This window comes from Caretta caretta, chromosome 2 (assembly GCF_965140235.1).
Source record: "Caretta caretta isolate rCarCar2 chromosome 2, rCarCar1.hap1, whole genome shotgun sequence".
NCBI lineage: Eukaryota > Metazoa > Chordata > Testudines > Cheloniidae > Caretta > Caretta caretta.
The window spans coordinates 62,544,534-62,570,333 of NC_134207.1; the positions used below are offsets into that span (position 1 = coordinate 62,544,534).

At 47.0% G+C, this 25,800-nt stretch overlaps 1 protein-coding gene across 2 annotated transcripts in view; it reads left to right on the forward strand.

Moving 5' to 3' along the window:
- Window positions 1-25,800, forward strand: part of PDE7A (phosphodiesterase 7A) — a 130,321-nt gene that overhangs the window by 45,622 nt on the left and 58,899 nt on the right. For both annotated transcript variants that reach the window (XM_048840802.2, XM_048840803.2), the window contains exon 2: window positions 16,588-16,648. In XM_048840802.2, the coding sequence (XP_048696759.1) occupies window positions 16,588-16,648 (61 nt within the window). The remainder of the gene's footprint in view (window positions 1-16,587; window positions 16,649-25,800) is intronic.

Sequence of the window (25,800 nt, forward strand, 5' to 3'; positions counted from 1 at the left end):
GCAGCGAGCTCTGGGTGAGGGACCCCTCTTCTCCCCTGCTGCCCCTCACTGTAGTCTCACTGGGGGTGGGGGATGGGCCTGCCACTTGCCCAGCGTGGGGCAGGAGTGGTGGCTGCGGGGTGTGGGGGGGAGGGCAGGGTGTCACAAAATTCACCCAAGCCCCAGCTGCTCAGGTCCAGGAAGCCCCCCCCACCCCGTCTCCCCTGCAGTGGGTGAGTGGGTGCTGGGGTGGGGAGGGGACTGCCGTCACTTGTGGCTTCCTTCCTCCCCTACTGCCCCTCACCATAGCCTCACTGGGGGTGGGGGATAGGGCTGCCCCTTGTCCAGCGTGGGGCAGGAGTGGTGGCTGCAGGGGGGAGGATCATGGGGTCAAACACTCACCGAAACCCCAGCAGCTGCTCAGGTGAGTGAGATCCCCTCAGGATGATCATGTCTCCCGGAAGCCCCCTATGCGTCTCCTCCTGGTGGGTGCTAGGGGAGGGAAGGGGAGGGCTGGCAAGCATGTGTGTGCCTCCTCCCCCACCCCCTCCTGAGGTGCAGCAGCCTGCTGCCTCAGTGCATCTCTTGTGCTGTTGCCATAGGCACCAACAGCAGCAGCACCCAGAAGCGCAGGCAGACAAGGGAGAGAGCCCTGGGCTGCTTTCATTCAGGCAGGGATGGTCCGGGGCAGGGAGGAGCGCGGGGTGCTCCGGGGCTGAGGGGAGTGGCGGGGGGACCGGGGCCTGCTCCAGGCAGGGCCCGGGGAGAGGCCTAGCTATAAATATTGGTGGAGCAGGGCCCCCAGCCCTTAATATTCCTGAAGCCCAGGCACCACGAGAGAATATAACTCGCCGCCCACGCCTGAGCATGTTCCATCCCTTCATTGCTCCTTCTTGGGACTGAAAAGGGGCAATAAGACAGGCCTGACAAGGACCTAGGACATTACACAAAGCACTAAGATTAAAAGTAGTGAGATTGCAAAGTCAAGCACTCAAAAGTTGGAAAATGCCAGGATTTAAGTTGGCTGTGTGCAACCTTAATTTGGCACCCACGTGTGTGTGCATTATGATATACGTTTTAAGTAAATGAGCACATACTACTTTTTCCACAGGACCCTTATTCTTTGCAAAGGAAGGACACACTCTGGGGATGAATTGGGATTGTATAATGAAGCAGGCTGATATCCGTAGGACCCTTACTTAATTTTGTTACAGAAATTGGAAGGTATGTAGTGAACGAGGCAGGGATTGTAGGCACAGAGGGGACTGTCTGGTGGTTAAGGTAGACGAATGCTTCCATGGAGAACTGAATTCTGTTCCTGCCTGTGCCACAGCTTTCCTCTGTGGTAAGCAAGTCACTTAAATTGAACTTTTCTCAGGAAGGTACTAATTGTATGTGTTTTATTTTCTGGGTGCCCAGCTTGAGACTCTGGGGTCTGGTTTTCAGAAGTGCTGAGCACTCATGGCTGCATTGAAGTGATTGGGAGTTGTGCTTTGAACATATAAGGTCCTCCCCTGTAAAATAGGGGTAATACCACTCCCTTACCTCCCAGAGGATCTATAAAGGTAAATTAATGTTTGTGAAGTACTCAAATTCAATGATGAATGTCATAGAAAAGCTCAGGCAGAAATTAATAAATTGTCTTCAGAGCAGGGCTTGAATTGTATGTAGTAATAAAGCCTAAGGCCATATGCAGAGCCGTCCCTTGGGTAGGGCAAATGGGGTGACCGCACCTGGCTCTGCGTTCTGGGGGACCCTGCGATTCGATAAAATCGTGACGGTCATGATATTTAGCTCTTTGTCCTGTGTCCCGACCAATGTACGATTGGGACACCATTTGTCCCGATATTCGGTTGAGGACGTGGGTGGATAGGTGAGGAGGTGAATGGGGAGGCAAGTGGCAGGAGGGAGGAGGGTGAGGAGATGGGTGGATGGCGAGGAGGACAGCGGTGGGCGGGTGGATGGGGGGCATGCCAGATGGATGGCAAGGAGACTTGCAGGGAGGCGGGTGAGGAGGCGAGGGGCAGGCGGGAGGCGGTGAGGAGGCGGGCGGGTGGCGAGGAGAGCAGTGGTCAGGCGGACGCGGGGTGGTGGTTCGCCAGATGGAGGAGACTAGTGGGGTTGCAAGCGCCAGGCAGATGGCGAGGAGACTAGCGGGGAAGCTGATTTGTCCCAGGCCCTGCACCCCCCTAGGGACAGCTCTGTCCATATGTTGAACAATGAGGATAAAACAGGATATTGAATAGCTGCTCACTAACTGAACACCATCTATCACAGGGGTTGGCAACCTTTGAGAAGTGGTGTGCCAAGTCTTCATTACTTTAAGGTTTTGCGTGCCAGTAATAAAATTTACATTTACAGGGGCCCCCGACAGAACCCCAGACTGGCAGTGGGATGAGTGGGGCCAATGGCCAGGACCCTGACTGGCAAGGGGCCAGCAGCCGGAACCTCAGACTGTCAGCAGGCTGATCAGGGTGGTGGACAGAATTCAGACCGGCAGTGGCTCACCTGCTGCCAGTTTGGGGTTCCACCGGCTCCTGCCAGCCTGGGTCCCAGCCGCCAGCCCCACTCAGCCCACTGCTGGCCGGGGGTTCTGTTCACCCAGGCAGGCAGCAGGCTGAGTCGGGCCAGTGGCCGAGACCTCGGCTGGCAAGGGGCTGGCGGCTGGAACTCTAGACTGTCAGAGGGCTGAGTGGGCCGGCAGACAGAACCCCAGACCAGCAGCCCGTCGCCAGTCTGGGGTTCCATCTGCCGGCTCCTGCCAGCCGGAGTCCCGGCCGCTGGCCCCACTCAGCCTGCTGCCAGCCAGGGATTCTGTTCACCCAGGCCGGCAGCGGGCTGAGTGGGGCCGGCGGCTGGGACCCCGGCTGGCTGCTGCGTGCCAGTAAAAATCGGCTTGCTTGCCGCCTTTGGCACACGTGCTGCAGGTTGCCGACCCGTGATCTATCATGTGCATTGAATGAGGGAGGGGTCCTGTGGAAAAAAAATTAGTGTGTGACCATGTAGCTAAAGCCTCTATCATAATACATATGCACAAGAGAGCCAAATTATGGTTGCACAGTCAACCTTATTTCTGATATTTCCTAAATTTTTAATAGCTGACTTTGCAAACTTTGTTCTTTTAATGTAGTTTCTCATGTGAATTTAGAACGTGAGAAGTAAAAAAGGATGTAAAATCTTACAATATTACCCAGGATGACTTCCTGTCAGGAATATTGTCAGGAATAATTTCCACTCTAGAAGGGAGCGGGTAATACTTAAGAAAACATTTTTGGGAGGGAAGGCTTAAACAAAATTACTGCCCAACACTTCTGTGGTTAAGGATGTTGGAAACTTCATTAAAGAAATATATCAGTAAGTGAGACAATATCTAATTGATTTTTAAAACTTGATGGACCAAAGGAGGGTGGTTTGACAAACTTACCAGTCACCTTCCTATCCATGGAAAGATACAAAACACAAGGAGGAGATATTTCATTAGTGAATTCCAGAAGTAATGCCCTGGTGAGAAACCCAGGTGCATCACTAACCTACAAGTCCTGGGACTTTCCTGGACCCTGCTTAGGGCTCCATCAGACTCGGACTAGTAGATATTTGAAAAATTAAAAGTTTAACTATGTTGACTACTGTCAGAAAGAATCTTTATTTCTTCCTCCCCCTCTTCTAAACCCTGATTGCTACATGTGGTGGGGGCAGGGATATGTCTACTCCCCAGAGCTCCTTGGCTGCTGGAGGAGGAGGAAGGTCTGTTCTCTTCTCTAAACCAATTTTGGGGTGAATAAATCCAGTGCTTGATCACAGCTGTTGCTAATAGTTTTCACAAATAGCTGTGGAAGGCTAATGCAGTCCAAGCTACTATTTGGAAACTATGAACAGTAGAGGAATGAGAGCTTCTTATTCAGAAAAACAATGCATCTGTTTGCATTTTTTTCACATTTTTATAACAGTAGGGCTATAATTTATTTTTCAAAAGAGAGCTTAAACCACCATTCTTACCAAAATTTAGGTCCCTGCACTTTCAAAGCTTGCTAAACAACCAGTGGGGCCACTGAACGATCGAGGTGCTAAAGGTTCACTCAAGGACGCCAAGGCCATTGTGGAGAAACTAAATGAATTCTTTGCATCAGTCTTCACGGTTGAGGGAGATTCCCAAACCTGAGCCATTCCTTTTAGGTGACAAATCTGAGGAACTGTCCCAGATTGAGGTGTCATTAGAAGAGGTTTTGGAACAAACTGGTAAACTAAACAGTAATAAGTCATCAGGACCAGATGGTATTCATCCAAAAGTTCTGAAGGAACTCAGATGTGAAATTACAGATCTACTAACTGTTCCCATGGGACGGGAGACACGACAGGGCTGAGGACCGAGGGAGCTTGCTGGCAGCAACTGCTGTGTCAACTTGCTGATCTACTTAAAAAAGCAGTGTACTTAAAGGGGCAATGCGCGTCTCTCGCTCTCTCTCTCACACACTGTGTGTGTGTGTGTCTCTCTCTCTGTCTCACACACACACGGTGTGTGTCTCTGTCTCTCTCTCTGCCATGCTGTGTCTCCTCCCTCCATTCATGCTGCCTTGTAGAGTGTGAGGCTCCATTAACAAAGTGTTAACTTTTGAGGGCTCAGCAGAGTGCTAGTTCACCATTTTGCAGTAAGACATTCCCTGGGAAATATCCCACCCTCTTCCATCCTCTGACTCCACCACCTCAACCAAGCTTCACAATCATCATTGCTGTGTACAGTATTAAATTGTTTGTTTAAAATTTATAGTGTGTGTGTATATATGTATGTATGTATAATATATATAGTCTTTTGTCTGGTGGAAAAAATTTCCCTGGAACCCAAACCTCACCCTGCCCTTTACATTAATACTTATGGAGAAATTGGATTCGTTTAACATTGTTTGTTTCACTTAAAATAGAATTTTTCAGGAACATAACTACAACGTTAAGCGAGGAGTTACTGTACTGGGATTGGAAAAGGTTCAGAAAAGGCAACAAAAATTATTAGGCTTATGGAACAGCTGCCATATGAGAAGAGATTAATTAGACTGGGAGTTTTCAGTCTGGAAAAGAGACAACTAAGGGGGGATATAATTGAGATCTAAAATCATGACTGGCATGGAGAAAGTAAATAAGGAAGTTTTATTTACTTCTCATAATACAAGAACTAGGGGTCACCAAATGAAATTAATAGGCAGCAGATTTAAAACAAATAAAAATATTTTTTCACAGAACACACAGTCAGCCTGTGGCATGCCTTTCCAGAGGATGTTGTGAAGGCCAAGACTATAACAGGGTTAAAAAAAGAACTAGATAAGTTCATGGAGGATAGGTCCATCAATGGCTATTAGTCAGGATGGATAGGGATGGTGTCCCTAGTCTCTGTTTGCCAGAAGCTGGGAATGAGCGACAGGGGTTGAGCAGTGAGCACCCTCCGGCACATTTGAAAGTTGGCACCTATAGCTCCAGCTCCGGAGTTGATGCGTATACAAGGAGCCACATATTAACTTCTGAAGAGCCACATGTGGCTCCGGAGCCACAGGTTGGCAACCCCTGCTCTAAACGCTTGCCTATATTTCCCTAAGGCTGACTATTCCTGGGAGCCAGGGAAGGCCACAGTTCTTTTCAAACACTGCTGCTGGACTTTCTTCATCTCAGTCTGTTCTCACTTGGAACAGTAAGGGCTTTTTGGCTGTTTATAGCCCCTTTGATCTCTAGGCTCCCATCCTGGCAAAATGGGAGCCTAGAGATCCCTCCCATCCTCTGTCACTTTGGTCCTGGAGCCTGGGAGTATGCCATTGCCCTGTAATTGCCCATCAGGTGTTTGCTTTATCTAGATCCATCATGTTGCTTTCCTGCTTGTCTTTCCAACAGCCTCCCTTATTAAGACAGAACAATATATTCACAGGAGAAAGTCTTAACTCAATATATAATTTTCTCTCACTGACCAGGTCACATATGGTATTAGAATAGTTTTGCTATCTCAGTATTCTTAGATTATTATCTCAGCCTGCATCAGTCACAGTAGGTTTAATACATTGAATAATGAGTATAGTAATTTTAAATTGCTTATGGAATCCTTGAATATGATTAAAGTGATAGCTGAATTTGGAGACTGCTTTTGAAAGCTGTAATGAAAACATGTATTGTTTATTATATGGCCGTGGTGTTTAATACTTTAATATGTAGTGACAAATTGAATTTGTTCATTCTCAATCCAGAGAAGCTGGTCATAAGTACAAATACCAGACCCCCATGTAGGGGTGGGGGAACATATCTGGACTTTTGTATGTTTCAGGGGTACAGGGCTGGGGGTGGTAATGTAGCTCAAGGACACATGGAGTATAACCCGCCTTGTGCTATGGACCACCAAGCTCACCTCTCCATTTCCAGCCCATGACTCTTCAGAACCATGTTAACTGCTAAGAAGGCAGAAAACCTTCAGCATTACTTACGGAAGTAGCTTTGTTCATGTACTGGATGGAAGCTTTTGCTTTATTCTTCAGAGTTCTATTCCAAGAAGGAAAGTAATGGTCAGCTGGCTTATCAGGACACCCTAAAAATCAAGAGAATGCAGTCTAGACCATCTAACTTTTCAGAGCATCACAGTGTTCTGGTGCTGCCTGGACCTGGGTTCACTGAGCCCGCCTGATCCCACTGAGCCCGCCTGACCCACCAGCCTGGGTTCCCTTTACACTGTACTGCTGTGCACTGTGCCAAGCCCTACCCCAGGCTTCAGACTAAACTTTACCAGCACACATACAGGTAGGGACACACCCAACTGCAGAAACACACATGCTGAAATCAGCTCTGCATGGGAAGGCTCAGCTAAGGAATTGCCCAGTACTCAAGTGCACACCCCTGTCTAGAGAGTAAATCCAACATTATACCGTCTTGTGCAGCACGAAGATCTGTACAGCGTAAGCTCATGAAATTCGCCCCCTCCCTCAATGTGGAGGAAGATATACAACTGCTCCCTTCCCCTCCCCCCACCCCGTAATGTTTTCCACACACTGGTCTTAGACAAAACAAAACAAGTTTATTAACTACAAAAGGTATGTTTTAAGTGAGTGTAAGGGAAAGAAACAGATCAAAGCAGATTACCTAGCAAATAAAACAAACACGCAATCTTAGCTTAATATACTAAAGAAATTGGATATATGTTGTTTTAGGCAGATTGTAGTGATTCTTGAAGGCAAGCTGCACTTGCTTGCAGCTTAAAACTCCAGTTATTCCTTTCACAAACTAAACAACCCTCTAGCCTGGGTTCAGCCATTCTCCCCTAGTTCAGTCTTTTTTTTCTTAGGTGTTTCCAGCAGTCTTCTTTCTTGGGGGTGGGGGGAAGAGAGGAGTCAGTGAAGAATGAATGACAATGATGTCACTGCCCTGCCTTAAATAGCTTTAATATATAGTGGGAATCCTTTGTCTCCCAGTTTGATTCCCACACCCGGTCAGTGGAAAAACACTAGTAGTATCATGGAGTTCAGTACTAGGTGACTTGGTCACATGTCCCAATAGGGCCACTGCAGCCATGACTCAGAGGCTGTTTCCAGCATCCCCAGGAAGGCTCCCCAGTGGGAGATTAGCATCTTCTGAGACCTATTATTCTCCCTAATGGCCCTTCCCAACCAGCCATCTAGACTTATTGCATTCTGCCTAGTGGGCGTTCGCCAGGTGTAAACGCATTTGTAATAGATGTGTAGACAATATTCCTAACTCAAAATACAAAAATGATACATCCATACAAATAGGATAATCATATTCAGTAAATCATAACCTTTTCAACAATATGTCACATGACCTATCTTGTATAAAATACATCGCAGTTATGCCATAATCACATCATAACAATATCTCTATGAAGATTATGGAGTGTTATGCCACACTCAAGCCAAATTGGAAGCATTTGAACCTATTTTATCCAAGATTACTTGGAAAATCAAAAAAGGTACCATGTGAGCAAGAGATACTCAAAAGTGGAGGCCATGGGCCCCTTATCTCTGAAGTGAGCTGAAAGGCCTCCTTTGCGCCTTTCCTCTCCTCAGCCACTAAGAGTAAATATAATAAAGATTGTGTAGGAACAGGCCAGTGATTATAATCACCTTCTCATTAACCCTCATATCTTGGTTCTCAGAGTAGATTTAAATGTAACTGGAACTTCCTTTCACACTCCCAACACACACACACACACGCACAAAACAATGCAACATGGATCTGTCTTTTAGCCAAAATTCGGTGCTGGCCAGCCCAACAGTTGCAAAGCTGAAAGGAGGGACTACAGTCATTTAATCAAAGGTAGTGAACACCTTCCTAGTATCTCAGGAGAAATTCTTAAATGTTATCCAGGTATCACTTGTGGTTTAGATGTTGGTATTACAGGGGATACGCATCTGGACAAAGGGAAATGACATTCTAATGTTTTTACAAGATGCTATGTACATTGGGCATAAGGCCAACACTTCTTGGAAAGAGAAGTCAACAACTGCAAGTATATTGCACTGTAAGAAACCGATGAGACTCTTGTTAGTCACCTAACAGATACATGAGGGACCATCAGTCTTTTAATCCTCTGCCAATCTGCATATTCCTGTCATGTTCTTGCTCTTTGTACTATAAGTCCTATTAAAACTACCTTTCAGCTTCACAGTTGGTAGGTGTCTTCCTCTTCTCATTGAAAGCATCTTGCCGACTCACCATCTGTTTGTCTGATTAAATTTCAGAGGTTGCCATGCTGTCAGTGAAACCTCAGTTACATGATCTGTCAATCTTCCCCACAGTCTTCATATAATAGGAAGTGGTGGTATTGTCCTGGATTAATCCAAATATCTGAAGGGAGGAAATGCATAAGTTAGATGTGAACAGAGGTTTCAGAGAATAAAGGTGTATATATAGTAGTTTCAGGTGTAATTCCTCTCATGACCATATGCTCTGTGAAAAGAGCAGTGACTTTTTCTTATTCTTTACAATATTTAGCGTTATTGGAACCTAACCATGATTTGGGGGTCTCTGGGCACTACTATAATAAAGATAAAATGTGCTTCTGGGGAAATCCTTTTCTGACCTGAAAATGAAAGGAATAAGTTTGTTTTTCACTTGAAAAAGAAGGCAAGTTAAATTCAATAAATATAAACTCTGGCCTTGGAGTCTAACAATTCAATGATGCAAGTGGAGAAAGTAAACAAACTTGATCCTACTGGTAAACATATGTTATTAGACTTTTGGTCTTCCCATATTTGCAATAAATAAGACTGTTAGTTAGAACAGAGGTAATTTTTTCCCTTTTCCAATTTAACAGATTATTCCTTTGATTTTTTTTAAGGTTCCTATTATGGTAGTTAAATACAGATTTACACATACACCACCCACACACAGTAAGAACTGCTGATATTGCCTCCAGAAATGTTGGTTTGATATATGTTTGCATAGTGCCAGCAATGCTGGCATTGAGGCAGGTGAGAAGACAAAGACCCTGCCTGAAGAGTTTGTCTCATTGGATTGTAATGTACAAATGTTTGATGGGATGTAGAGAAAAGCATTGATTGAATAGCACAACTAATGCATGGGTCTTGCTTTAGGATGGTCTTCAGTCTACATTGTTAACATATCTGTAGCGGGAGGGGCTAGTGTTTTATATTCCTTTTGGCAGAAGTACTTGTAAAGGAATGACTTGGCGGAGAGGGTATTGTCAACCCTAAACATTACAAGTGGCTTGAAAAAGTCAAGATTTGTTTTAAAGTGTTTTGCATGCTTTCTGGTATTTTTATAGTTCCAGGGGAAGAATTACCTACCTCCAGTTTGTGTAATCTGTCAAAATTGAACCTTAAATGTATGGGTGTGTAGGTGTAGGCCTCACTGTTCCAAGTTTGGAGGAAACTTGTCTTACTGCCTGCAGTCCCCTAGGGTATGGGAAGCTGCCATTCTGTTCCTTTTTTTACACCTCCCTAAGAAGATAGATTAGCAGTATTGGAAACTTGAAGAGATCAAGAATTGTGAGTCAGAGCCCCTCAATAGAGCAAAAAACTGTAAGTCAAACCTTCAAAAATTGAGATTGGCCCCTAAAGTCATGAGTTAAAAAGAAAAAATTAAATCACATGTTTAGTCTGTCTTTTGACTTTTTAATTCCCCTTCATTCCTTTGGCAATGTGTATGTGATAATTTCAGGTTGAAAAGTCAACCCTAAATGAACAGCTGTCTCTGGCTATTCAGATGGAGACTCCACTTACCCTCTTCTCTCTGCTGAGATAGGGGAACTCCCATATATTTCCTTTTACTGTTTTGACTCAGCAGCTATACTTTTGGAGTAGTGGGAGGCAGATGTCTTCTCTACCTGGGGCACAGCAGTACCAGTTCCCAGTTTTCCCCCTTCCTTGCCTCCTGCTGCCCCAGTACCCTCCCTCTCCCTGATAAAGGGCCATACACAAAGACAGATCAAGTCTATATCCTCAGCCCCATGCCTCTGTCTGCTGCACCTCAGTTTCCTAACCCATTTCCTAGCACTATGCTGCCTCGGTTGTGCTGCTTGTCATCTCATCCTAGTCATATCCCCGTCTTATGGTTGCTGCTGGCCCTCATATGGTAAGGAGACACCATCTTCCCTGAGGACAGTCAGACTTCAGTGAATGATGATATCCATTTATGCTGGGGCAGCCTCACTCTCATCTGCAAAAGGTAAAGAGAGAGGACATCCTGAGGCTTCGGTTTCATTGATAGTAAAGGAAGATTCTAAGCATTGTGGACAAGGGAAAACATATTCTTGAATGAAGAAATCAGAAATTCATGAGAACTCTTTAAATACCAAAAATTGTAAGAGCTGGCAGTACTAGGAACGCATAACAAAAAAGGCCCAGGAATGAGAATTGGCAAAACACCTGAAAGGGACAGAGGGAGGAGCAAAAAGAGTAGAGAAGTAGGCAGGAGCTAGATTGTGAAGAACATTGAAAGCTACAACATTTAAATTTGATGTTGAAGGTAAGGGGAAGAGTGAAGGGATTTGAATAAGGGCTAGAATTGTTTACAATGCCCATGAGGTAAGTGGTTCTTATGGCTGCATCTTGTACAGATTGAAAGGTGTGAGGGTGATAGAGGAGGAGGCTGCAGTAATGGAGATGACAAAATAATCAGACACCCTCTTTTTCCTTTAAAAGTTTTGAGACAGCAAAGTATTGATTACTTCATTGTATTTCCATTGCAAGAGTTTCTCTCTGCATAATACCAAATATTTCTAAGTATCATTCAGCTTTTGAGATGCCTCATGCCTAAAAAGGCTAGTCTGCACTGTTATGAATGAGTCTGGTTTGTAACCAACATTTCAGTTTAAGAAAAACATTGTGCAGTAATCTTGACCCTTATGATACTGGATAGATTTTTCCCATACAGTATGCTGTAGATTTTCGTAAACCTTTGTTGCCTAGTTTTGGCAAAAAAATTCAATTTATTGTTAGTATCAGTCTGCATCTGGCAGATAAGTACTGCATACAGGATGGTCTATAGTGCTTAGTGTGGCAACATTTCCTGCTGCTTTGGTTGTATGATTGCAAAAATACTATCTTAATATTTGGTTATTATGGGACAAGTCCAGTATAACTGCAGGAAGATTCCTTAGGGCTGGCCTCCACTATGGGGAGATCACTGCTGCTGCAATCGATGCAGCAGGGATCGATTTAGTGGGTCTAGTGAAGACCTGCTAAATCTATGGTAGAGCGCTCTCCAGTCGCCTCTGGCACTCCAACTTTCTGAGAAGAGAAAGGGAAGTCGACCGGAGAGTGTCTCCTGTCAACTCAGCACCATGAAAACACCAGAGTATGTGAGTAATGTAGCTGGAGTAACGTAACTTAGGTTGACTTATCCCCATAGTGAAGACAAGCCCTGAGTATCAAGGCATGCAGTATGAAATAAGTTTATGGGGTAAGAAGTACAGCCTGCTCTGAGTCTTTGAATGCCCTGAGGAAGTAATCATTTTGATAGCTCATAAATGACATTTCATATGTGGTGGTGCAGGTCTCGTTCCTGTGCTTTAAAATATCTTTATGCAATATTTTTTTGTTTCACTGGTCTCTATAAGCAAATAAAGAAAAATGTGGTATGAAGGGTGCAGGTGCTCCATAGTGCCCTGTACTCCTTATATCCTTTCAGAATGTGAATTTAATCCTCTGGACTTTGACATTACAAACCCAGGAAATATGTAATTAAAAATATCCTCATTAGAAATTTCTGGAACAAATAGAGCTGGGCAGAATTTTTCAGGCAAGACATTTTTGATAAAAAAAATTTGCAGATTCAGCCATGTATAAACATTTTGTGAATTGTGTTAGCTTTGCAGAATTGTTCATTTGGGGACAAAACACAATATTCTAAAAAATTGAAACTTTTTTGACATTTTCTAAATAAAACATTTTGATTTTTTTGTTTTGTTTTTTGGTATACAATGACTTTTCATTTTGAAATTACCTTTAATTTTGCATTTAAAAAATCAGGAAATTGAAATGAAATGTTTAGTGTTGGGTTGAACAGAATATTTTGTTTGACCCATAATGATGTTTTTCTTTGATTTGCTGAAAATTTCACACTTTAATTTTCTGTCTGGCCCAAAATGATTTTTTTTAAACTTTTCAGAATTGCAGTGAAATTAAAAATCTGTTATTTGCCTCTAGTTACAAGAAAAATAGAAAAGCAGGAAGTGCAAATGTTTGTTCTGTGAACTAAGCTTTAACATTCTAGATGAGTATGAGGAGCACAGGCCACTGCTGAGGTATCTGCAGCCTGTAACTCCACATAACCAAAGTTTTGCATGTGTCAATTTTTCCTTATTTTTGTTGTACTAGTGGGGAGGGAGGGCATAGATTCATAGATATTAAGGTCAGAAGGGACCATTATGATCATCTAGTCTGACCTCCTGCACAACGCAGGCCACAGAATCTCACCGACCCACTCCTGCGAAAAACCTCTCACCTATGTCTAAGCTATTGAAGTCCTCAAATTGTGGTTTAAAGACTTCAAGGTGCAGAGAATCCTTCAACAAGTGACCCGTGCCTCATGCTGCAGTGGAAGGCGAAAAACCTCCAGGGCTGCTTCCAATCTGCCCTGGAGGAAAATTCCTTCCCGACCCCAAATATGGCCATCAGCTAAACCCTGAGCATACGGACAAGATTCACCAGCCAGAAACCCAGGAAAGAATTCTCTGTAGTAACTCAGATCCCACCCCATCTAACATCCCATCACAGGCCATTGGGCCTATTTACCAGGAATATTTAAAGATTAATTAATTGCCAAAATCATGTTATCCCATCATACCATCTCCTCCATAAACTTACCGAGTTTAATCTTAAAGCCAGATAGGTCTTTTGCCCCCACTGCTTCCCTTGGAAGGCTATTCCAAAACTTCACTCCTCTGATAGTTAGAAACCTTTGTCTAATTTCAAGTCTAAACTTCCCAATGACCAGTTTATATCCGTTTGTGTCCACATTGGTAGTGAGCTTAAATAATTCCTCTCCCTCTCCGGTATTTATCCCTCTGATATATTTATAGAGAGCAATCATATCTCCCCTCAACCTTCTTTTAGTTGGGCTAAACAAGCCAAGCTCCTTGAGTCTCCTTTCATAAGATAGGTTTTCCATTCTTTGGATCATCCTAGTAGCCCTTCTCTGTACCTGTTCCAGTTTGAATTCATCCTCTTAAACATGGGAGACCAGAACTGCACACAGTATTCCAGGTGAGGTCTCACCAGTGCCTTGTATAATGGTACTAAAACCTCCTTATCTCTCCTGGAAATACTTCGCCTGATGCATCCCAAGACCGCATTAGCTTTTTTCACGGCCATATCACATTGGCGGCTCATAGTCATCCTCTGATCAACCAATACTCCAAGTTTCAGAGTAGCAGCCGTGTTAGTCTGTATTTGCAAAAAGAAAAGGAGTACTTGTTAGAGTACTAACAAATAGAGATGCTCAAATAAATTTGTTAGTCTCTAAGATGCCACAATACTCCAAGGTCCTTCTCCTCCTCCGTTACTTCTAATTGATGCGTCCCCAGCTTATAACTAAAATTCTTGTTATTAATCTCTAAATGCATAACCTTACACTTCTCACTATTAAATTTCATCCTATTACTATTACTCCAGTTTACAAGGTCATCCAAATCTTCCTGTATGATATCTCGGTCTCTCTCTAAGTTGGCAATACCTCCCAGCTTTGTATCATCCGCAAACTTTATTAGCACACTCCCACTTTTTGTGCCGAGGTCAGTAATAAAAAGATTAAATAAAATTGGTCCCAAAACTGATCCATGAGGAACTCCACTTGTAACCTCCCTCCAGCTTGACAGTTCACCTTTCAGTAGGACCCGTTGTAGTCTCCCTGTTAACCATTTCCTTATCCACCTTTCAATTTTCCTATTGATCCCCATCTTTTCCAATTTAACTAATAATTCCCCATGTGGCACGGTATCAAACGCCTTACTGAAATCTAGGTAAATTAGATCCACTGCGTTTCCTTTGTCTAAAAAATCTGTTACTTTCTCAAAGAAGGAAATCAGGTTGGTTTGGCACGATCTACCTTTTGTAAAACCATGTTGTATTTTGTCCCATTTACCATTAACCTCAATGTCCTTAACTACCTTCTCCTTCAAAATTTTTTCCAAGACCTTGCATACTACAGATGTCAAACTAACAGGCCTGTAGTTACCTGGATCACTTTTTTTTCCTTTCTTAAAAATAGGAACTATGTTAGCAATTCTCCAATCATACGGTACAACCCCTGAGTTTACAGCTTCATTAAAAATTCTTGCTAATGGGCTTGCAATTTCATGTGCCAATTCCTTTAATATTCTTGGATGAAGATTATCTGGGCCCCCAATTTAGTCCCATTAAGCTGTTCGAGTTTCGCTTCTGCCTCAGATATGGTAATATCTACCTCCATATCCTCATTCTCATTTGTCATGCTACCATTATCCCTGAGATTCTCTTTAGCCTTATTAAAGACTGAGGCAAAGTATTTGTTTAGATACTGGGCCATGCCTAGATTATCCTTGACCGCCACTCTATCCTCAGTGTTTAGCGGTCCCACTTCTTCTTTCTTTATTTTTTCTTATTTATATGACTATAGAACTTTTTACTATTGGTTTAATTTCCTTTGCAAGGTCCAACTCTATTTGACTTTTAGCCTGTCTCACTCTATTCCTGCATATTCTGACCTCAATAAGGTAGCTTTCCTTGCTGATCCCTCCCATCTTCCACTCCCTGTATGCTTTCTGCTTTTTCTTTCTCACCTCTCTGAGATGCTTGCTCATCCAGCTTGGTCTACAACTCCTGCCTATGCATTTTTTCCCCTTTCTTGGGATGCAGGCTTCCGATAACTTCTGCAGCTTTGATTTAAAGTAATCCCAGGCCTCCTCTGCCTTTAGATCCATAAGTTCTTCAGTCCAATCCACTTCCCTAACTAATTTCCTTAATTTTTGAAAGTCAGCCCTTTTGAAATCAAAAACCCTAGTTGCAGATTTATTTTTGTTAATCCTTCCGTTCAGTTTGAACTGAATTAGCTCATGATCACTTGAACCAAGATTGTCTCCTACAACCATTTCTTCTATGGAGGTCCTCACTACTCACCAAAACAAAATCTAAAATGGCATCCCCTCTAGTCGGTTCAGCAACTACTTGATGAAGGAATCCATCAGCTATCGCATCTAGGAAAATCTGAGCCCTATTATTATTACTAGTACTCGTCCTCCAGTCTATATTTGGGAATTTAAAGCCTCCCAGGGTCACGCAGTTTCCATTAGTATTTACTTTATTAAAAACCTTAAAGAGGGCTCTATCCATATCCAAATTAGATCCCGGCGGTCTATAGCACACTCCAAGCACTGTCCCAGGGGAGGCTCTAGTAGTTTTCTTCCCTGGTTTATTTTTTGCCCAGACGGACTCTGTCTTATCCATTCCATCGCTTCTTATTTCTTTACATTCTACCTCATCACTGATATACAATGCTACATGATTTTGTGAGGCAGCTGGAGAAGCAGTGGGGGGGGGGCGGAAATTGAGCACTCCTCATAGACCAATGGTTCCCAAACTGTGGGGTGCACCCCCTTAAGGAGGGATGTGGAGGAAGGTTCGGGCAGTTCAGTGGGCCCCAGGCCAGTCTCCATGGGGTCTGGTGGGAGGGGAGCGTCACCTAGCCCCTCCCCATTCCAAGCTCTGCTCCGTCCCTATCCCCAACTCTGCTCCGGCCCTGCATATGGCCATGGCTCTGCACCCAGCCATGGCCCCGGCTGCCAGCTCGAGCGTGACTCTGTTTGTGACTTCCGACGGTGGCTCACGGGAGGGGCGGGGCAGAGGTGCAGATGGGGGGTGTGACGTGAAAAGTTTGGGGACCACTGTATAAGACCCTTTGCTAGCAGTTCTCCTTTCCTGGCTTCTCTGTTACTAGTTCTCTCCTTCTCTTGGCACTTCTCTGCTCTTGCCAGGATAAAATTAGGATGCACTGTCAAAAACTGAATTTTTTTTTAAATTAGTCAATTTTAAAAGATTAAGTTGACCATAGTTCTTCAAAAGAGATGCAATTTAAGGATCAGACTAATTAATATCCATACAATAGATTGATGTTTGTCTTTATTTTTTACAGAGACGTGGAGCAATTTCCTATGACAGCTCTGATCAAACTGCATTGTACATTCGTATGCTAGGTAAGCATGGCAACTTCTGTAAAGCAGCACTGATCTATTTTTGTGACTGTTTGCTTTAAAATGGTTGTGGTGAAGTGTAGCATAATTTATAAATATTTTAAAACTTTTCAGTTAGTCCTTTTTTCTGCTGTCACTATTTTAGTCAATTTATTTTGCCATTTACTAACTACTGCAAAAAGATTATTCCATCCAAATATTGTATTTGGGATTGAGGCCCCATTGTGCAAAGTGCTGTAAAGATATATAAGGAAACCATGGTTACTGTCACAAAATTTATTAAGATACCAAAGGCAGTGTTTCCTCATTAGTTTTGGATTTAAGGAAAAATATTGAACAGGAGAGAAATCTTACAGGTTTGCATGGGTGTATGTTCTTCTTCGAGTGATTGCTCATGTGTATTCCACAGTAGGTGTGTGTGCTCGCTATGTGCACCAGTGTCGGAAGTTTTTCCCCCAGCAGTACCCGTAGAGGAGCGCCCCAGCAACCCCTGGAGTGACGCCTCCATGGCGCGGCATAAGGGGCGCTGCATGCTCCCCCAACCCTCAGTTCCTTCTTGTTGCCAGTGAAGGTGCTTCGAAAGTGCTCTGCTCCAGCTTTGCTGCAACTTGTCCCCAGAACTCTTGTTCGTTCAGTGTATGGTACGTGTAGTTAGTAGTTTGATTAGTTTTAGTTTAGTTTAGTTCAGGGGTCTCAAATTTAAATGACCACGAGGGCTACATGAGGGCTAGTACATTGGCCTGAGGGCCACACCACTGACCCTCCCCCCATGCTGCCCCAGCCCCGCCCCCACTCCATGCCTTCCAGGAGGCCCCGCCTCTTCCCACCCCTTCCCTGCCCCCATTCCAACCTCTTCCCTGAGAGAGAGAGAGACATTAGGCTCCGGGCCATCCTGCTGGAGTCGGCTTTGACCCCGACTCCAGTGCGCCGCTCCGAGTTGCCATCGGGTACCACGGTGTCAGCGCACGGCAACTCCCCACCTCCCTGTCCATGGGGCACGCCAAGAAGGCTAAGAAGAGGCCTTCGCCGCCGCGGCACTGGAGCAAGACTGGCGGAGAGGCTAGACCAATGTTGGGCAGTCTTCAGTCCCCATAGGCTTCTAGGCCTTCAACTCAGGTCGAGCAGAGTAGCCCGGCCCATTCGGAGCAGGCTTCCTCGGATGTCCGGATGCCCTCCACTCCAGAGGTCCTGCACGCTGCCCGGGACGTTATGTCCATGCCGGTACTAGGAGCACCGCCAATGTTGGCTTCGCGGTTCAGAGGCAAACCGCCACTGGGATCTCCGCAGTCACCCCCGACTTGGTACCGCTCTCGGTCGAGGGAATGTTCCCATCGCCATTCAGAGACCATCCTGCGCGTAGTCCACGCAGGTCACCATCGACCCCCACCAGGTTGTCTGGCTGGGTTCCGTCTGACACAGACTCCAGACCCCGCTCCGCCTCAAGGAGCAGATAATGACGGGACACAGGCAGCCGTCACTGAAGGTCCTCATCTCAGAAGGGCTATCGTAGCCAGTCGCGACGCGAACTTCGATGCCGTTCTTGTTCGTTGTCTCGCTCCAGGACCCCGCCACGGCACCGCTCCCACAGCCCCGGGCGTCGATCGCTGGCCCCTCTCCGGCACGGATCTGCCTTCTGGAGCCGATCACGGAGCAGCTGCGATCAGTGGTACCATTCCTCCACGTCGGGGTCGCGATCTCGTGGTCGGCACTGCTCCAGGCGCTGCCACTCCTCCCAGTCCAGGGACAGCGGCAGGTCGGACGTCAGCCTGCCTGGCCTCCCTTCATAGTTTTCCATAGATGGGTTGGGTCAGGCCAGCCAGGCTGAACAGCCTGCTCTGCCGGTGCCACAGCAGGTGCAGTGGCACCGGGCCCCGTGGCTGGCACAGTGGTACCAGTGGGCAGCGTGGCCCTGGACGCCCCCAGTGGGGGCTTGCTCCGTGGCCGGAGCTTCGGAATGGCCGTCGGCCTCCCTCTCCCGACCTCCGAGGAAGGAGTCGGTGGGACATGCATCTTCGGCGCCATGCCTGGAGGGCAACCAGGGGGTGGATCCTCCAGTGCTGGTGAATGCGCAGAGTACTGCGCCTGCCTCCTTGCCCTTCCCTGATGAGGCAATTACAGCCCCTCTGTCCCGCAGGAGGACTCAAAAGCCCACCAGGAGCTGTTGAAAAGGGTGGCATCAAATATCAAGCTTCAGGCAGAGGAGGTGGAGGAGTCTTCGGACTCCCTTTTTAACGTCCTGTCTGCCTCAGAACCGGGAAGGGTGGCCTTGTCACTCCATGAAGGGGTGGCAAAAATTTCAAATACCTTGTGGCAAACCCTGGCCTCCTTGGCCCCCATCTCTAAGAGAGCAGAACGCAAGTATTTTATGCCCACCAAAGGACATGAATACCTTTACACCCATCCTGCTCCTAACTCCCTGGTGGTTGAGTCGGTCAACCACAGGGAATGGCAGGGCCAACCAGCCCCTACTATGAAAAATAAAGATTCAGGGAGGCTGGATTCATTTAGGAGAAAAATGTATTCGTCCTCGAGCTTCCAGTTACAGGTGGCGAACCATTAGGCTCTCCTGGGCCATTATGAGTTCAATCTATGGGGCTCTCTGCCCAAGTTCGAGGACTTCCTCCAGGAGTATGACAGGAAGGAGTTCAAAGCTCTGGTGGAGGAGGGTACAGCAGCTGCCAGGGCAACCTTGCATGCAGCGTTGAATGTAGCAGACATGCCGGCGCGGTCCATGGCCTCTGTGGTGTCCACGAGAAGGGCGTCATGGCTCCTGCTGTCCGGGCAAAAAAAAGTCGCAGGACTATAAGAAACGGCCGCAGAGACAGTCTCGGTCTTCCCCCCAGCCTGGGTCCTCCAAGGGCAAACAAGCAGAGAAACAGCAGTTTTGATGGGACGCCCGGGGACAACCTACCAGTTCTCATCAGGGATCCACCCTCAATAAAGCTTCCCTTCTCCAACCGGTTGTGTGCTTTTCTCCCAGAATGGTCGCGTCTGACCTTGGACTGTTGGGTCCTCAGCTCCATCTCTCAGGACTACACCCTCCAGTTTACCTCTACCCTGCCCAACCACCCTCCATCCCCGTCCCTCCTGGAGGACCCCTCTCACGAGTCCCTGCTTGAGCAGGAGGTGGGGCAGCTCCTTGGCCTAGGAGCAATGGAAGTGGTGCCAGCAGAGTTCAAACGCAAGGGGTACTACTTCCGCTATTTCCTTATCCCGAAGGCCAAAGGCAGGCTCAGGCCTATCCTGGACCTGCGAGGTCTGAACCAGTACATGTTAAAACTCAAGTTTCACATGGTCTCTCTGGCTTCCATCATCCCCTCCCTGGATCCTGGGACTGGTACGCCGCTCTTGATCTGGAGGACGCGTACTTCCACATCCACATATTCGAGGGGCACAGGCGCTTTCTCCATTTCACGGTTGGGCAGGAGCACTACCAATTTATGGTCCTCCCATTTGGCCTGTCCACTGCTCTGAGAGTATTCACAAAATGCATGTCTGTGGTGGTGGCCTACTTCAGATGTCGCGGCGTCCAGATCTTCCCCTATCTGGATGACTGGCTGGTCAAGGGCAGCTCCCGGTCGCAGGAGCAGGACCATGTAGTGCTCCTTTTGTCCACGTGCACCACTCTGGGCCTGTTGGTAAACGACACCAAGTCCACATTAGTCCTGGTACAATGCATAGAGTTTATCGGGGCGGTCCTGGACACCATGTCGGCCATAGTCTCCCTCCCACCAGACAGGTTTGAGACCCTGAAAGGGCTCATCGTCACAATCACAAGGTTTCCAGTGACAACAGCTAGAGCGTGTCTCTAGCTCTTAGGTCACATGTTGGTGTGTACATACGTGGTTCGTCACGTCAGATTCAGGATGAGGCCCCTCCAACTCTGGTTGGCCTCGGTGCTCTCCCAAGCCAGAGACAGGATGGACAAGGTCCTCACTGGGCCCGAACTGGTGATCGTCTCCCTTCGATGGTGGTACTTTCCGGGGAACATACTCCGCGGGGTCCCCATCACTGGAACTGGTGTCCGACTCATCGGACCTAGGATGGGGAGCACATGTGGGAGACGTTCAGACCCAAGGTCTGTGGTCTGCACAGGACCTGGCCCTCCACATAAACGTCAAAGAGCTCAGGGCGGTCTGACTGGCGTGCATAGCCTTCCGTTGCACCTGGAGGGCAGAGTGGTCAGGGTTCTCACGGACAACATGGCCTCGATGTTTTACATCAACAGGCAAGGCAGGGCCCGATCCTCTGCCCGGAAGCCCTCAGGCTGTGGGACTTCTGTATAGCCCACAACATTTGCCAACAGGCCTACCACCTACCAGGTGTCCGGAACTTGTGGGCGGACCGCTTGAGCAGGGACTTCTCCTCTCAACATGAGTGGTCTCTTCACCCAGAGGTGGCGCTCAGACTTTTCCAAGAGTGGGGAACTCCCCAGGTGAACCTGTTCACGACTCTGCAGAACCATTGCTGTCCCCGGTTCTGCTCCAGGGGGGCGGGGGTGGGGAGGGGAGCTGGGACAGGGCGCTATCTCCGATGCCTTCCTCCTGTCCTGGTCAGGCCAGTTTCTCTATGCCTTCCCCATGATCCCCCTGATTGGCTGGGTCCTGGAAAAGATAAAGATGGACATGGTCCGCATCTTCCTGATTACCCCAGCATGGCCCAGGCAGCATTGGTAGGGGACCCTCACGAACCTGGCGGTCGCCCTGCTGTGGTCGTTACCATTCCATCTGGACCTACTCTAGGACCAGAGCCACCTCCTCTTCCCCAACCTAACGGCACTCCACCTCACAGCGTGGCTGCTCAATGGTTAGGCCGGGAGGAAAGGACATGCTCGGAAGGGGTTCAACACGTCCTCTTGGAAAGCAGGCAACCCTCCACATGCCGAGCCTACTTGGCAAAGTGATCTTGGTTTTCCCGATGGGCAGTTGAGTGGGGTGTTCCCCCATGACTGCCCCGATTCAGCTCATTTTGGACTACCTCCTTCACCTTAGAGCCCAGGGCCTGGAGCCCTCGTCTGTCAAGGTGCACTTGGCAGCCATATTGGCCTTCCACCCTCCGGTGCAGGAGCATATGGTGTTCTCCCATGCCATGACTGGCCGATTTCTTAAGGGATTGGATCGTCTCTTCCCATAAATTAGGCCCCCTGTCCCACAGTGGGATCTGAACTTGGTGCTGGCCCTGCTGACGGGCCCCCTGTTTGAGTCGCTAGCTACGTGCTCCTGGTCACGCCTCTCGTGGAAAGTAGCCTTCCTGGTAGCGAACACGTGGGCTGGCCGGGTCTCGGAACTGAGGGCCCTGACCTCCGATCCCCGGTACACGGTGTTCCATAAGGATAAGGTCCAGCTCCGCCCACATTCTTCGTTCCTCCTGAAGGTGGCCTCTGCCTACCACATGGGTCAGGACATTTTCCTGCCAGTCCTCTGCCCCAAGCCCCATGTGTCCAATGAAGAGCACCGCCTCCACACGCTGGATGTGAGACGGGCTCTGACCTTTTACCTGGAGTGGTCTAAGCCTTTCAGGAAATCCTCGCAGCTATTCATTGCCTCGGCTGAACGCATGGTGGGTTGGTCGATCTCCACTCAGCGGCTCTCCAACTGGATCACCTCGTGTATCCGTACCTGTTATGACCTGGCGGAAATCCCTCCACCATCAATTGTGAGGGCGCACTCGACTAGGGCACAAGTCTCGTTGGCTGCCTTTTTGGCCCATGTCCCCATTCAGGACATTTGTAGGTCTGTCATATGGTCTTCAGTTCACACTCGCATTATGTGATGGTCTCCCAGACCAGGGAAGATGCTGGGTTCGGCAGGGCTGTTCTCCGTCCCATGAGTTTGTGAACTCCTACCCACCTCCAATAGATATAGCTTGGAATCACCTATGGTAGAACGATCACACATGAGCAATCACTCGAAGAAGAAAAGACAGTTACCTTTTCCATAACTAGTGTTCTTCGAGTTACGTTGCTCATGTCTATTCCACATCCTGCCCTCCTTCCCCTCTGTTGGAGTTGTCTGGCAAGAAGGAACTGAGGGTGGGGGGAGTGTGCAGCGCTCCATATGCCACGCCGTGGAGGCACCACTCCCGGGGTCGCTATGGGCACTCCTCTACAGGTACTGCTGGGGGGAAAACTTCCGACACCGGTGCACGTGGTGAGCACACACACCTATTGTGGAATAGACATGAGCAACACATCTCGAAGAACACCAGTTATGGAAAAGGTAACTGTCTTCTTTGTGTACCTCAGTTAAATTTGTAGAAAAAATAGATTTAATGGGTGGCAATTACCTTTGTATGGTCATTTTTAAACAATATTATGTAAAGTCTATTTGCATTGCGTACTTTTTATTGTCCCTGATTCAGTATGCATATAGCAGAACATTTTAGCACCTGTCATTTTTTGTTCTAATTAAAATTGAGTGGTTTATTACAGAGTAAATATTTGCATATAAGAATAGTTTTGTCTTACACTTGTAAAGTTCATTATAGAAACTGTCTTAAATCTCAATCTTGAAATAATGATGTGAATTAAAATGGAGTAACTGAAGCAGGATTTCTCTGCTCTCCTGCATATGCTGCCTGGGCTTAGAATGGGAAGAGCACCCCATGGATCTGGGAAAGTGCTGAGGGTGCTAGCTTGATGGGTAACTCTTTCCCATCCTGTTCCTCTGTTCAGCCCTAAGTAGGTGAAGGGGTGGGGTGGTGAAAGTATCCCAGGATTGTCTTCCTCTTATTCAACCTTCTGGGAGTCAGCCCCAGCTTGACTTCAGTCTCCTAGAACTTGACAGGGGCAGCATCCAGGGAAATGGCCGGGCCAGCAGCCAATTAGGGGGCCGGAGACTGTATTAACAGGTGGGAGCTGGATGGGGCAGTGCCTATAGAAAGTACAGTAAGATTGGGGTTTGTACCTACTAGAGAGGGCTACAGGGTGTAGGGCACAGGATGAAGAGGGAGCTGAGATCGGTGCTTGGGGAAGGGATGATACTAAAGTGTCCTACTTATCAACCAGGAGCAAAAGGAAGAGGACGTTTCCCAGATTGTGCATTTCAGGATGACTTTTTTCTGAAATGCTCATACACAGAGGGGAAATTTCCCCCTAAGAATTCAAAAGTGAGGTACCAGACCAAAAAAGTAATATAACTCGCTTAAAAATCGTGAGGATTTTCTTTTTTTGGTATCATGATTCTTCTTTGAGTGATGATCCCTATGTGTATCCATATGTGGGATATGCATGTGCATCATGCGCCTGTGTCCAGAATTTCTTGCAGGCATTGTCCATTGGTTTGCAGACATGCAGTAGCTCTCCTTATGTTCCCAACCAAGGTCATAAAGGGTGATGTGGGCCAAAGCCTTTCCAGTTTCTTCCTACCACCACATGGTTTGCATCAGAATTTTTGGTGTTCTCAGCTCCTTATTATTGCGTCACTCCTATAAGAATGCTATATAGTTAGTTTTTTAGTTTTAATAGTATAGTGCAGCATAGAAAGATAGCATTTTTTCCCCCTGAGAAGCCTGGGATTATGCCCAGGGTTCAAAAACTGTTTCCTTCTCTAGCTCCTTTTCTGTGAACAATAAACATCAACACTCCCTATACTGCCTGGGTGAGGGTCACATTTCTGCCAAGTCCAGCATCTCATTCCTTTCCCCCCAGTACTCATGGGGGTCGAGACTCAGAAAACACCTCATGGAGAAGGCATTGAAGCCTCGGTCAGATTTCGGCTGGGGCCCCACCCTGTACATCAGCCTCAACAAGCAAGTAGCACCCCTCCGAGCACAAGGTTGGGAATGGAGGCTAAGTCTGTTAAGCCTAAAGAGAACGCTTCACACTAGAGTAAGGAGCACTCTCTTAGATGGAAAGGCAAGTCATCTATGTCTAAAATTATCCTGAAAAGAAGGGATCACTTCCTGACCCCATCAGAGTTCAGAGAGCCAGCATGCATGGGCACTGAAGTCTTAGGCCTGACTAAATCTTCTCAACAAGAGAAAGAGGCATGTGAGGGCATGGATCTGATGGTGCTGAAGATGGAGGATAGACAGTTCCTGGTGCCTCCATCCACTGCGGGAACCCAAAGGGTACCAATAACGATAATAGCCCCAGAGTGAGCCGATAGCCATGGTAACCAGAGAGGCTCCAGCTCTACCCATGGACTCTCCTCATTCTTCAGGATGGATGGAGACATATGTTTCCCCAGAAGACGTCTTTGCTCTCTCCGTCTGAGTTCACCAGTCTATTGGGTCCATTTATATTCTGGGATGTTGTTACAATGGAGGAGGAGTCTGTCACAAGGAGATGGAGTTATTCTCCCATTCTCCCTGACAGTCTTGAAGCACAACCATCATTACTGTCGGTGCCGCTGTTGATCAGGAATCTGGCCTTCTGTTCCAATGAGTCTGTAGGAAACTTTGTGGCACTGAGGTCAGGCAGCCCCAGACAGAACCCCTAGAAGTTCAGGGTTCTGATCTTCCACAAGACCTGATTGGCAAGGGACAGGTGGTACCCTCTTCCATGGGGTTCCTTTCCACTGATGGGTCCATCTGTTGGTGATACTGGGACCGTAGGAGCCCTATCCCAGATACCTCGGATCTGTGCATGAGTCCTCCTTGCTATCACCCAGCTATATGCAATTGGCCCTGTCAGAGGATTCAGAGGAGTAAGGTGAACCAGATCTGATGGCTCCAAGAGCAGTCTCGTCATTGTCATTGGGTGAGGTGGTCACCCCATCTTCTCCGTCTCCCCTGGATGACTTTAAACAATACCAAGAGCTCATGCATAGGATAATGGCAGAGCTACAAATCCAGCTGAAGGAAATTCAGGAGCCTCAGCACAGCCTACTAGACATTCTTCAGCCTTCTGGACACAGCAAAGTGGCCCTTCCCATCAACTAGGTCATCATGGAACCAGCAAATATGGTTTGGCACACCCTTACTACTTGTATTCCCACCTCCAAGAATGCTGAGAAGCACTACTTTGTCCCATCCAAGGGGTGAGAGTTCTTTTTGTCTCACTATCCGCCAAACAATCTGTAGTGCAGGCAGCCACAGAGTGGTCCAGGCATCAGCACCCAAAGGCTCCTTCCTGTGATAAGGGACATAAGAGACTCGGCCTTTTCTGAAGAAAGGTATTCTCTTCCATCTCTCTCCAGTTCAGGATCTCTAAT